This window comes from Cervus elaphus, chromosome 18, assembly GCF_910594005.1.
Source record: "Cervus elaphus chromosome 18, mCerEla1.1, whole genome shotgun sequence".
NCBI lineage: Eukaryota > Metazoa > Chordata > Mammalia > Artiodactyla > Cervidae > Cervus > Cervus elaphus.
Window position 1 is genome coordinate 82,205,016 of NC_057832.1, and position 13,507 is coordinate 82,218,522.

Genomic DNA, 13,507 nt, shown 5'->3' on the forward strand with positions numbered 1-13,507 from the left:
AAACATTTCCTCCTGCAGGTCTTTCTGGAGCTCACAGGCTGCAATTCACATGCTCCCTGATGCAATGCTGATTTGAGTGCTAAGAGCTAGCTGGTGCTCAGCAAGTACATTTCTGAAGTAGAAAATGAACACAGGCGGATGTAACTGAAGATGTAATTTTGTCATCAGGAAGAGAAGTGTGGGTGCAGCGGAATATCTGAAACACCATGCATCTTTGCTTTTCTGTCCCACTTCAATCAGAAATATTGAAGGCTGGGCTTTGGAGACCATCCTCTTGGTTAATTCATTCAGCAAACATTTATTTTAGAACATTTGCTGTAGGATGTTGTGCTGGCAGGGGGGCAGTTAAACAGCATAAGGAGGATGACTGCATCTGCTCTAGGAATTTATAGGTGAGTCATAGCAGGAGACACACTAGCCTTGTGTGTGACTCTGACATTAGCACACCCAGCTCTGAGTGATCATGGAGCGTTTGCAGCTGGGTGCGGGCAGCATCCATCCAGGGGCTTACAGTGAATTTTGTACCAATAGAACAGTAGCACTCGACTTTTCTGTAATCAAAAGTTTACTAAAGGTTTAAAAGAATTAACACAGAATTTGGATACCACCCTCCTCCCAAAATGGGACAAGTGCTCTGTTTAAGTTTGTCATTGATTTTCAAAAGTTTTACTATTAAATAATTAAGTGTAGTTGTCTTTTACTTATCCTGCTTAGATTTCATGATTTAAAAAAAAAAAAACAACTTGTGGCTTTAGATTTCTTTAGTCTGTTTCGGGAAATTCTCAGTAAATATATTTTCCAGTATTGATTCTGCCTCACTGAATTTCTCCACCCCTTCTTAAACTCCAGTTATACCTGTTAGAATTTTTCATCATGTCTCACATATCTTTCTCCTCTTTTCCATCCTTTTCCTCTGATGGCTTCAGGCTGGATATTTTCCTCTGGACCAGTCATCATTTCAGCTGTCTCTAGTCTGCTGTTACAATCATTGACCTAAGACTTAATTGTATTAATTGTGTTTTTAAGTTTTAGGTTTGCTGTTTGATTATTCTTAAGGGACTCCAGGTCTCTGGTGAAATTCTCTCTTGTCTTATATTTTCTGAAACATTTTCAGTTTGGTGCTGAATTGCTTAGTCAGTCAGTCGTGTCAGACTCTTAGTGACTTCATGGACTGTAGCCCACAAGGCTCCTCTGTCCATGGGGTTCTCTAGGCAAGAATACTGGAGTGGGTTGCCATTTCCTCCTCCAGGGGATCTTCCCAACCCAGGGATTGAACCTGCATCTCTGGCATCTCTTGCATTGGCAAGTGAATTCTTTGCCACTAAGCCACTGCAGCTTCCCTTTTAAAATTTGTGCCTTTTAACTCCAGTGTTTGTATTACCTGTGGATGTGTTTTCCTTTTTCTTTTTTCATTTTTTGTTTTGTTACCTGGAATGCCTGATCAGTTTTTTAAATAAATATTTTATATTGTGTCCAAAAATTATAGATAAATTGATAGATGGATAGATAGATGTTAGATGGTTGGATAAATGGATGGATGAGTGGATGGATGGATAGATAGGTGGATGGACTGTGATGGATAGAGCTCAGTAACATGACTAATGTGAAATTTTTTCAGCTTTATTATTTTCTGATCAATCCTCCCTTGTTTTAAGGCAGAAAGCAAAATAAATTATATTTCTCATAGTGTTATTTTATTATTTATTGACTATTGTAGATTTGTCTAGTTCTCAAAAATTAGTTTTTAAAAATATTTTGCATATTTTAAAAAATACGCAGAAATAGTAGCGATGCTAGACTGTAAGCAGGGTGGACATCTGGTCAGTGGAACATGTGAAGTTGCCTGGGGTTTGTGGGGTGTCAGGCAGGGTTTCCTGGTGTTTGGCTTCTCATCCTCCCTTGACAAGAGTCAGGCCAGGTGGTCTTTGCACCTCCTGGGGGTGAAGACATTGCAGGCAGGGCTGTGCTAGCGGAGATAAGTGTTAGCTGAAAGCACATGACTCATCAGTTGCTCACCCACCCCACAGCTGCTAGTTTGCACTTTCTTTGGTTTGCATGGAGACCTTGCCATTTCTAGAGTGAGAAATGGTTTATCTCATTGGGGCGGTAAGTGTATCAGAGTAAACTGGTCCTCAGCTTACTCACTGATGATACCCATGAGTATGTGTTGATAGCCGCAGGGACCAGCCAGCTATTTCCCCTTTGGAAATGTTCTGGGAAAGAGGAGCCTGCACTTGGTGGAGTCAGGTCACCTCCTTCTGCAGCAGAAAGCTTCGCAAGTGGCACTGTTGCTTACAGTCTGCTCATGTTTCCTTGCTCCAGAACCCCGAGGCTGCCCTGAGATTCTCAGTCATTCTGTGGGGATGTCAGAGAGCCCTGTTGGACCCAAACCCACGATGCTCCGGGCCGACATGCCCACGGCGCCCTCCTTCCAGCGGGCATTCACATCCTCCTGCACCATTTCCGGCAACAGCCCCAGCCAGCGGAGAGGGAGGTAAGGTGGTCACTGAACCAAACACAGGCTGCTCTTACAGACCCCAACCTGAACACCACAGAGGGAAGGGGCAGGGGTCTCGTCCTCCACACGACACTGGGCCACCTTGTGTACTGACAGCCATCAGTCTTCAAAAATGTGTCAAAATAAAAACTCCTGTGTCCACCTTCACTTTTAGCAGGTGGGGTGCTCAAGGAACACGCCGCTCTTCGAGTCTGGGCCCAGCAGCCAGTTAAGGACTTTGAAGGCATTGTCTGAGCTGAGGCTGGAAAGGGGGTACAATGGTCAAGCTAGGAGGGGGCCTGCCCAGGGCTGCAGGCTGGGAGTGGGGAGGGCAGGCAGGATGCACTGCTCTCGGGGGAAAAAAGGAATTTGTGCTAGTGTTTGGGAAAGCCTGGGGTGTAGAGGGTCATGGACAAACAGAAATGTCCTATTTCTGCTTCACAAAGGACTGCCCTAGTACAAATTCACATGCTCAGGGTAGGAAGCATTTCTGTGTCTTTTACTTGGGGGCACATTACTCTGCAGTTATCACCCTGAATCCCACCTCATTTCTTTACAAAAAAAGGGGCATGTTGCATATCAAGACTTAACATTACACACACAGCAAATACATGTTTGCTAGTGAGATATACGTGTTACTTGTCTTTCTATATTTATAAATATAGTTTCTAATATTCTTTTTATAATGAAGTTTACTCATTTTTAATTGAAGGATAATTGCTTTACAATATTGTGTTGGTGTCTGCCAAACATCAACATGAATCAGCCATAGATATACCTATGTCCCCTCCTTCTTGAACCTCCTTCAGGATTCTTACTGTTGGAATTTCCCATTTCTGATATGGTAATCTCTTGTGTTTTTACTGGTATCCTTAATCAGTCAGTGGTCCTGCAAGCCCTTATTGAAAGTCGACAGTGTGGGACCGATGTTGGGCCTGGGGAAGAAGAAAACGGGAGAGGGGGTTTAAGCAGATACCTGGTTGGTGCCTGTGTGTTGGGACCAGAGGAAGGACACTGCTAATCCCCGTGCTCACGTGGACACGGGCAGGGAGGGCTTCAAAGTCAGGACACAGCGGAGCTGTGGCTTGAACTGAAGAGAAGAGGGGACTTTGCAGGTCAGAGTGGGAAGGAAGAGGCACACAGGCTATAGAGGCAGGGAGGGCCACCTCCTCTCCCCGAGCTTGTGGACTGAGCATCTGGGGTGAATGGTCAGGTGGGAGGCTGGAGAAGCAGGGCCTGAGTTCTTATATTTGGGGAGCCCCATGCTGCTGCAAGGGGAACCTCAGTACCCTGCCTCTCGTCCCCGTCATGTGGGAACCTATGCTAATTCCAGGGCTAATTAGACTAATTCCCCTAATTAACCAATGCTAATTCTCTGGATACGTCATTGTCTCGCCATTTGTCTTTTGAACAGCCCTTCCTCAGCTGAGCACCAGTGGGTGGAGACCAGCCCCAAGTCCACGCTGACCCTCCTGGGGGGCAGCCGGCCTGGCAAGGATGGCCCCGTGCGGCCCCACTTCCCGCCTGCCGACCTCCAGACATCCTTCCACGGCCCCGAGCTGTCCATGGCGGAGCCGCCGGAAGCTCTGGGTCCCCCGAGCAGCCAGGCCTTCCTGAGCTTCAGCACTGCCCCCATGGCGGGAGGTGGGCTCCCCGCCGGGGAGGACCCTGGGGCCTTGTTGGCCAATTCCCACGGAGCAGCCCAGGCCCCCAGCAACTCACTGACAGCAGCTGAGGCTGCCGACAACAGCTTCCTGTCCCACGGCTTTGTCACGGTGGCGCCTGGACACAGCGGCCACCACAGCCCGGTCCTGCAGGGCCCGGGACTGGCTCTGCCCGGGCAGCCGCCCCTTCCTGAAAAGAAGAGGACCTCAGAGGGAGATCGGTCTTTTGGCTCCGTCTCGCCATCCTCCAGCGGCTTCTCCAGTCCTCACAGCGGGAGTACCATGAGCATCCCTTTTCCAAACATCATCCCGGACTTTTCCAAGGCTGCCGAGGGGGCAGCACCTTTCCCAGGTACGTGCGTCTCCATGGGTAGGGCCCATTCTTGTGCTCAAGCCTGCCCTCGGGCAGGGAAGCACCTGGGGTTACGGCTCGGCCAGCCCAGTGAGCACCAGTGCTGTTACTGGGCTGAGTGCCTTGACAGAAGAATCCATAGCCTTCGGGGGCTTTTCCATCTCACTGTAACAAACATAAAGTTAGTTACTCAGTTGTATCCGGTTCTGTGACCCCATGGACTGTAGCCTGCCAGGCTCCTCTGTCCATGGAATTCTCCAAGCAAAAATACTGGCGTGGGTTGCCATGCCTTCCTCTGGGGGATCCTTCCTAATCCAGGGATCAAACCCACATGTCCCACATTGTAGGCGGATTCTTTACCGACTGAGCCACCAGGGGAATCCTAGCCTAGCCCAAAGGAAAATAGCAATCTAGAGCTGCCTCTTAATTCACCTGGGCTTGCCAGGTGACCCTAGTGGTAAAGAACCCTTTTCCCAGTGCCGGCGACTCGATCCCTGAGGCGGAAAGATTCCCTGTAGGACGAAATGGCAGCCTGCTCCAGTATTCTTGCCTGGAGAATCCCATGGACAGAGGAACTTGGTGGGCTATTGTCCATAGAGTTGCAGAGTCAGACATGACTGAGCATGCACGCACTTCTGCATTTATTCATATTAGATTTCGTTCAACAGCAGAAAATGCTGGTTCTATAGAACCACAGTGGTTCTATCTTTTTCCCTTCCACTTGGAGTCAGTGCTCTGTAATAGTAAATAAAATTAAAAAAAATGCACTTGAAATTTAATTGTCTAATGTTTCAAGTGTAGAAGAAAGGGTTAGACACTGATGGGAGTGAGGGACCCCAGCCTTGCTCTGCATGCTTCCTGTCTTTCTAACTACGTGTGGGTGAAATGGGGAGCCCAATCGTGGAGGCGTCCTGCTGTCTTCGTGTTTTCTGTTATCAAACAGCCACTCCCTGCTCCGTGTCAGGCTTCTCCCCTGTAATTAAATAGAGTGCTCTCACCTGGGGTGGGACTTTGAGCTTCTAGGTCCCTTTGAGGTGAGAGGTTGCAATAAAAAAACGCCCTTCACAGTTACTGTTTTTAAATTTTGTTTTGCAGATAATCCAGGTGATAAGCACGTGTCTGTGAACTTTGTTCAGGACACATCCAAGTTCTGGTACAAGGCGGACATCTCCAGAGAGCAAGGTGCGTGGGCCAGATGAGGACCCTGTGTGTAGGGTAGGAGTGTCGGGGAGGCATCGCCTGGGGATGGATGAGTTAGAGCAAGGCCTGCACTTCATTACCCACCTCGGGGGAAAGGCTACGACCTTTAAGCTTTTATTGGAAAACATCATCCCTAAGGAGGGAACCAGCCAGGAAGGGCACCAGCCAAGGTCATTCCAGTGTTGGGGGTGTAATTTCTGGTGGCTTCCAGCAGCCAAGGTCTAGCCGGTGTTGCCCACGATGGCCGCAGATTGTGATGAGTGTCATGGGTCCCAGCCTCAGGGGAATGTCAGGGGGAAAAAGTGTCTTTCCTATTAATGGGCATTAACCTGCCTGTGTCACATCAGAAGGACAGACTGCTGGCAGCCTTAGCCCAGTTCTCGCACACATAGCAGAGTGACTCTGGGTGTGCAGTTCAGTCTTAAGATGCTGACAAATATGAGAAATGGTCAATACTGTTGAGCAGCTAAGTTGCATGTCACTTTTTACTAGAAAATGAATGTAAGAGATGTCCCAGAAGGAAGCTGGCATGCCGTTAGTGGTGGGCCCTCTGGGACAGGACCTTAGGCGATCAGCACTCACTCCTTCAGCAGAAATTCCTGAGGTCCCTGCGAGGTGCTATCGTCCTCCCTGGAGGTGATGCCTGTGGGCTCATCACTCCCAGGCCTCTCTTGGAGAGGATGACATGGAACTGGCTAGGGGGCTGGCAGACGCTGGTCAGGATGCCCAGGAAGGCGGTTCCCCAGGGTGGCTGGGGGTGCTGGGCTGAGAAAGGGGATGGCGGGTCTTCCAGCGGCCAGGCGTGCTAAACACATGGTGAACTGCTGCTCTGTGCTGGGATCTCAACTTGGGGAAGAAAGTGAGAACTGCTCTCCTGGGGAATTCCTCAGAAATGCCTGGATGTGAATAGTTAAATGGCTGGAAAACAGCGCCGTCCAACTTTTTCATAGAAATTCTTATACTCAATTAGGCAGATAATAAAAATGGTAAGAATGTGCCTTTCTTCCCATGAGCTCAATGGACCCATTGTCATGTCGTGTGGGGGGAACCCTCTTGGCCCGGAGCTGCTTCTGAGTCCCTGAATTGGCCTTTGTGTTGTGGGCGCTCACCACGTCTCAGGCTCTGGTGTGGCCAGATGCTCCGTTCCTGTCCCCTCCCTGCTCTGGTTGCAAGAGTCCCCTTAGCTCTAGTGCCCAGTGCCTCATCCAGCCCACAGACCCTGAGAAGTGCTCATTGAGGACCTTGTTCTAGAGTATTCTACACAGACCACCCTACTCCAGCGGCTCAGCCTTTCAGACCAGGGTGAAGGCTGGGCTGGACTGTCTCCTTCTCTGAATAAAGAGGCAGGCTTGGTTGGAGTGCGCCCGGCAGGTCCTGCAAGACAGGGGTGGCACAGCCTGCCTCATAGCGTGTGGGGGAGAGACTCTGGGTGGAGGGAGCCTCCCTTGCCGGCATCTGCTAGGCAGTAGGAGTCTTTGTTGTCATTTGCCTAATCTTGCTATGCTTATTCGCTCATTTATGTCCGACTCTTTATAACTCCATGGACTGTAGCCCGCCAGGCTCCTCTGTCCATGGGATTCTCCAGGCAAGAATACTTGAATGGGTTGCCATGCCCTCCTCCAGGGGATCTTCCCAACCCAGAGATCCAACCCAGGTCTCCCACACTGCAGGTGGATTCTTTACTGTCTGAGCCACCTTAGCCATGCATTTAAAAATATTTCTTTGGGGTGGACCCCATCTCAAAATAGCTAATATATGCATGGAGCATTGATTTTTCCAGTTGAACTCCAAAAGTGGAACCTCTTCTATTTTCTGGATATTTTGTGCAGACAACACCTACACAGACGAATGCTCTGGTGGATGTGCCAACTTCACCAAATGGAAGAAAGCCTCTTGTGGGTTTTGTTGTAACTGCTGGGATGTGCCGTTTTCTGGAAAAACTGTGATGAAATTTCAGGAAGGTGCAGGAGGGGGAGAAAACCTATAGCCTGTTTTGGGGCACAGCTGTTCACATATTACTATGGAAAGGTTAGTTCCTTGGGAGTTTTTGTAAAGGTGAACCTAAAAACCTCAGGAGAAAAGGGGCTCCAAAGTAAAGTAGAAAATTTTTTCTTAATTTATTTATTTTTGGCTGCACTGGGTCTTCGTTGCTTTATGTAGGCTTTCTCTAGTTACAGCGAGCCAGGGCTACTTTTCATTGCGGTGGTGCATGGGCTCCTCATTGTGGTGGCTTCTTTTGTTGCGGAGCGCAGACTTTGGGTGCTTGGGCTTCAGTACTTGCAGCACTTGGGCTGAGTAGTTGTGGTTCACGGGCTTAGTTGCTCTGAGCACGGCATGTGGAAACTTCCCAGACCAGGGGTCAAACCCGTGTCCCCTACATCAGCAGGCGGATTCGTATCCACTGTGCCAGAAGGGAAAGCCTAAAGTAGAAATTAAGTATGACTGTACCAGCTGCGCTCTCTGGTCTCTGCTCCAGCGTCCTTGAAAGCTCCAGCTGCAGGGAGAGAGGTGATAAGGATGCGGCTGCCGCCCCTGCAGCCACGCGGCAGACCTGGCCTTGCCCCTGGAGGTACACTAGCTCATTCACACAACTCAGCAAGGGTTCATTTCTGTTTCAGAAACAATGAGTCCAGCATGGCCCTCAGGCTCTCTTGTGCCCAGGTGGCCTGGTGATGGGTGGAGAAGGGGAGGCCTGAGAGGGGAGAATGGGCCAGAGAGGAGCCAGCCTTCCCTCTGCCACCCAGAAGTCTGCTGCCCACGAGGCCAGGGCACTTCTTTGTACCACAGTGAAGTAAAATCATGACTTACAAAGAAAAGGCTCTGGTGAGGTTATCGCAATTGAAAAAGATAACTTCTGTAAGTGATCTTTCCCCTACTTTAAAAAAATAACGTGTTCAGCCCCCATAATCAGAAAACATGTTATGAGACAAGACCTGCTGCATGGGCCTGGCTCCCTGGTGTCTGCTCCCCACCCGTCTTGGGGTGCCAGAGCAGCAGGTAGGCTGTGGCTCCACATGTCAGACTTGCACCCCTGGGGTCACACCAGGCCCCCTCCCCTTAGAGAGCGTGTGCTTTCCTCTGCTTCTTCCCCACCATGTGCATAAGCTCATGCTTAGGGCCGTCCTGCCAGGGGCTGGGGCAGTGCATGGAAGAAGGTGTAGAAGAAACTGGCTGTTTTGTCTGCAACCAAGCAAATGCCATGTTGTAGGGTTGGGGCTGGAGTCAGGGTACACAGAGGGCCTGGAACAGGGGGCTCTCTGGGGTTATTTCCTGTTGCTGACGGTGCTTCCAGCCACTCCCGGGTTAATGTCCGGTCCGTTCTACTCCAGACAGGGCCTTGGGCTCTACAGAAAGGCGGCATTCCCATGGCTATCATTGTGTAGTGCTTTATACTTTAAATCCCTAGTTTTCTTTTCGTAAAATGTATAAAAGAAATCTTGAGAGGTGTTCTGGTTACTGGAGAAAATTCTCACTGGTGTCTGGGCCGCATCAACTTTAGGATACTGTGACACTAACCCATCCCTCTTTTTTCCTGTATCCTGAGCCCAGAACCTGGGAGGCCGGACTTTGAGCTGCAAGGGGAGGGATATTAGAGCTCCCTGTGTTCCAGCCTCACTGGGGCAGATGGCAGGGGCAACGCCAGGTGCATTTCATGGCCCTCATTGGCCACATCAAACAGGGGTTCACAGCCTCGTCCAGACTGGAAACAACTGGCCACAATCGCCACCCCTGCCTCAGAGCCGCGGGACAAAGGGCCACCTATGGCCATCCCCTGGGCCAAGTCTTGGGACTTTATTAAACATTCAGTAACTTTGGGGGCACATCCACAGTCTTCAGAAAGTATGATTGGGAATTTCTTTCCTCCTATGAAAAGTTGAAAGTGCATGTTCCAGAATCTCTAAGAACAATGCCACGCAGGGAACCGTAGGACAGGGCCACGGCGGGGACCAAGGGGTGGCCCTGCCTGACCCCCTGCTCCTCGCGCTGTGTGCGGAGGCCTGGGCTGGCGGGAATCAGGGGGCCTCGGCTCCTGGGCTGTCAGGTGGGGTCGTCACTTGGGCTTCAAAGATGCTGCGGGGTTAACAGGAGTTGAGTGTGGAGGCAGCACCTTTGTGATCTGAAGGACGGGCCACCCTGTGCCCCTGTGTCTTTTACAGTCAGGCCCCCATGGAACTTCGGGTCATTGCAGGCTCCCTTACCCTTGTCATGGCCATAAGTGGGGTCAGGCCGTGGCGTCCCCCGCAGACACTCATGTCTCTCTGCTCCCCTCCGCAGCCATCGCCATGCTGAAGGACAAGGAGCCCGGGTCCTTCATCGTCAGGGACAGCCACTCCTTCCGAGGCGCCTACGGCCTGGCCATGAAGGTGGCCACACCGCCGCCCTCTGTGCTGCAGATGAACAAGAAAGGTGGGTCCTGCTAGGCTCAGCGGGCCCTCGCCTGCCAGTTCCCTTCGTCCCCATGAGGTGGTGGATGACCTGCAACAGCACTCATAGGTTTTCCTCTTAGTATTTATTTTTTTCAGGTATATTTTAGTAAGTACTGTCCTAACTCAAGAAGAAAGATTAATTTTTTTTAATTTCCTTTTTCTTTTTTTTTTTAACTTGTTTTGATGGGTGATCCATCCCAGTGTTCAGAGCAGTGAAGCAAGGCCTCTGATCAGAAGTCTTTGTTTCCATTTTCAGCCCTGTCTGCCTCAGTCCCTCTTGCCTCCTGTGGGTAAACATCTGTAATAAATTCCTCTGTCTTCTCACTATCTATTCAGTGCACATGAATAGGCATTTTTCCTTTTCTCTTACATAGAAGGTGGCATACAGTATACACGGTTCTTGTTCCTACACCCTGTAGAGTATTTTGATGGATTGAAGATGAGGCCAGTGCAAGCCTGAAGTCTTTAGATTCTCCCTTCCCAGGGGAAAGGACAAAGACTTCCTCTATCTCTTGTCCAACATTGCACTGATGGCAAATTCTAGCTGAATAATGTGTAGTGCAGGCAGGTTCTGACCTTTGAAATGTTTTCGGTCAGGAACATAACCAGGTACAAAAGAGTTTGCGATGCCTACATGCATAGGTAAACATTATTATGAAGCCGACACGTATGTATCCAACCACAGGTGACAACCTTGTGGGGAAGCCCCTATGTGCCCTTTTCTGTGTTTCATAATCCATCACCACCATGGCTTTTTGGTTTCCAAGGATACTGGATTTAACTAGTTAAGGCCCTTCCAGTGACCCCGTGTCCTTCTGACATACCCCCGTTAGTCCGTGAGTGCTCCAGCTTTCTGAAAGCAAGTGTGTTTTAGGCTTACCTTGTACTTCCCATCCTCCAGCCATTTCTCTAAAGATCCTTGGTTCTTTATATTGGGGAATAGTATCTAGAAACCAAAATCTAATCTCTAGGTTTGCTCTTTGGTATCAGAGTATCACTCCTCCTCTCTAGGACCTGAGCTAGGGAATGTGAAAAGTGAAAGTGTTGGTCACTTAGTCGTGTCCGACTCTGCAGCCCTGTGGACTGCAGCCCACCAGGCTCCTCTGTCCATGGGATTCTCCAGGCAAGAATACTGAAGTGGGTTGCCATTTCCTCCTCCAGGGGATCTTCCCAACCCAGGATAGAACTCATGTTTCCTACATCTCCTACATTAGCAGGCAGGTTCTTCATCCAACTAACGCCACCTGGGAAACCCGTTGAAAAAAATTCCTGAGCTCATGCTGATAACCACCCTTTCATATATAATATCAACAGGTCTTTTCTTACTGCTCCCTCAAGGACAAGCTTGGTTCCCAACAAAGCAATAGACTTTCTCCTTTCCTCTGTCCGCTAATATATGGCTTCTGGTTTATTCTTTTTTTTTTTAATCTCATCCTGCCCGCTGTACCTTTTTTTTTTTTTTAACCAACTATGCCACAAACTCTAAGGAACAGGAAAAGATTCTTTTCCCCTAAATGGAGATTGTGGGCTGGAATGTCAGCAGGTCACATGACTCTTCCTGGGGCACCTGGGCTCACCTGGGTGAGGGGAGGGTGGACCAGAATGAGCACAGATTCTGCCCCCTTGGTGTTCATGTGGAGCTTTCAAAGCTAGGTCAAAACTTTTTTTTTCCTGCATGTGTTGTCTTTTTTGGAAATACAGACGGTGGTATATAATTCTTAACCTCCAGGCGTGCATCCTGCCTCTAAGGTCAATATTGATTCAGTCTTCAGGCGAAGGCAACAAAATAGAGGATTTTAGAATAGCAGATTTCTGGACATGCAGTGTTGCTGATGTCCCCTTGGTGAAATTGTATCTGGCTGCCAAGTCTTCAACCAGCCCTTGGATCTGGCATTTGGATTTCACAGTGTAAGGACAGATCTGAGAGGAGAGTTGACTAAACCAGGAAAAAGCCCAGCAAGTCACCAGCCACCCCTGGTACCCCGGAGACAGAACAGCGACAGACGTGTGGCGGGGGCTGTTCTCCAAACCCCTACACAGCTGATTTCCCACTGAGTCACTTCTCACCACTGGCATCCAGACCACACTCTGGGTCTCCCTTCAGTTTAGAAGCCATGGATCATTTTCCTCCCACAGCTGAATGGCAAAATGTTCTTTTCCCCATTTTTATTCAGTACTGCCTTTTATGGAATCTGATCATTTCCTTTCCTACCAGCTATACTGCCCCTGCGAAATGCTGACACTGATGTTGATACTTGTCACTGTTGTTTATAATAAGCATTATCAGGGAACCTGCTGTGGGCCAGGTGTGGGGCCCAAATCTGCCTCTAGCAGATCCGGCCATCAGAAATGCTAGAAGTTACAGCAGACACGTTCCCATGGAAACCCGTTCCCATGGAGACACATTCCCAGGGAGGGTGCTGAAGGAGGTAGGACAGAGACACAGCACACAGTGTGAGGGTCTGTGGGATTCATTAGCACAGAGCAGAGACTTCTTTCTCTTCTGTTATTTGTACTTTTCCACCACCAGACAGTTTGCCGTTCTGTGGTTTTTCAGGATGCACTTTCTTTTTGGGCTTGTGGGCTGGCATGAACACAGTGTAGTAGCAGCATCATTAGAGGGCTTGCTTTCAGGAGGGGCTTGGGTACCTGACTCCTGGCTAAATCTTACCCAGATCTCTGGCACCCGTCCAGCTCTTTCCAGTGATTCATTCTTGGACATCATGCTGTGTCTGGGTCCTTCTAAGCTCTCCTTCTTAGGAGGTGAAGGAGCTGGAGGTCCACGTTCTCAGTTCTTAGCTGCTCATTCCCATAACTGGGAATTCCGCAGAATGTTTGAGGCTCTTTCCCAAGGATTCCTCCACCTCCAGTCATGGTCACTGGAGGGAGTTCTAGCTGCCCGTCCAAGCAGTGCTCAGCCACTGTCCTGTAATCCAGCTGCTATTCCTGGAGTGGTTGTTGGCAGCCTACCTGTTGCAGGGGCCAGATTCTTCTCTGTGCTCTCTCATCCTTCCATGCTCTCATTTTAAAAAATACTCTTCTCTTTCTTTTAAATCTCTCCCCACAGCTGGAGATTTGGCCAATGAGCTTGTTCGGCATTTTTTGATTGAGTGTACCCCAAAAGGAGTGCGGTTGAAAGGGTGCTCCAATGAACCATATTTCGGTAAGTGGCTGAGCGCCTGACATGGTGTCTGAACCCATGAGCTCCCTCTGCTTGGTCCATCACTCTGCTGGGGCTTCACTCAGAGAGAGCATCTACTTTTCATCCCCATTTTTAGGTCCCTCAGTTATCATTTCTAAAATAAACTGTATATGAAATTGTTCTTAAAAGCATTCTTAAAAAAAAAAAAAAAAAAAGCATTCTTAA

At 49.2% G+C, this 13,507-nt stretch overlaps 1 protein-coding gene across 7 annotated transcripts in view; it reads left to right on the forward strand.

The window, feature by feature from the left end:
• The window catches only part of TNS3 (tensin 3), a 220,506-nt gene that overhangs the window by 195,085 nt on the left and 11,914 nt on the right, over positions 1-13,507 (forward strand). For all 7 annotated transcript variants that reach the window (XM_043872501.1, XM_043872497.1, XM_043872499.1 and 4 more), the window contains 5 exons: positions 2,323-2,494; positions 3,912-4,513; positions 5,609-5,695; positions 9,989-10,120; positions 13,208-13,303. In XM_043872501.1, the coding sequence (XP_043728436.1) occupies positions 2,323-2,494; positions 3,912-4,513; positions 5,609-5,695; positions 9,989-10,120; positions 13,208-13,303 (1,089 nt within the window). The remainder of the gene's footprint in view (positions 1-2,322; positions 2,495-3,911; positions 4,514-5,608; positions 5,696-9,988; positions 10,121-13,207; positions 13,304-13,507) is intronic.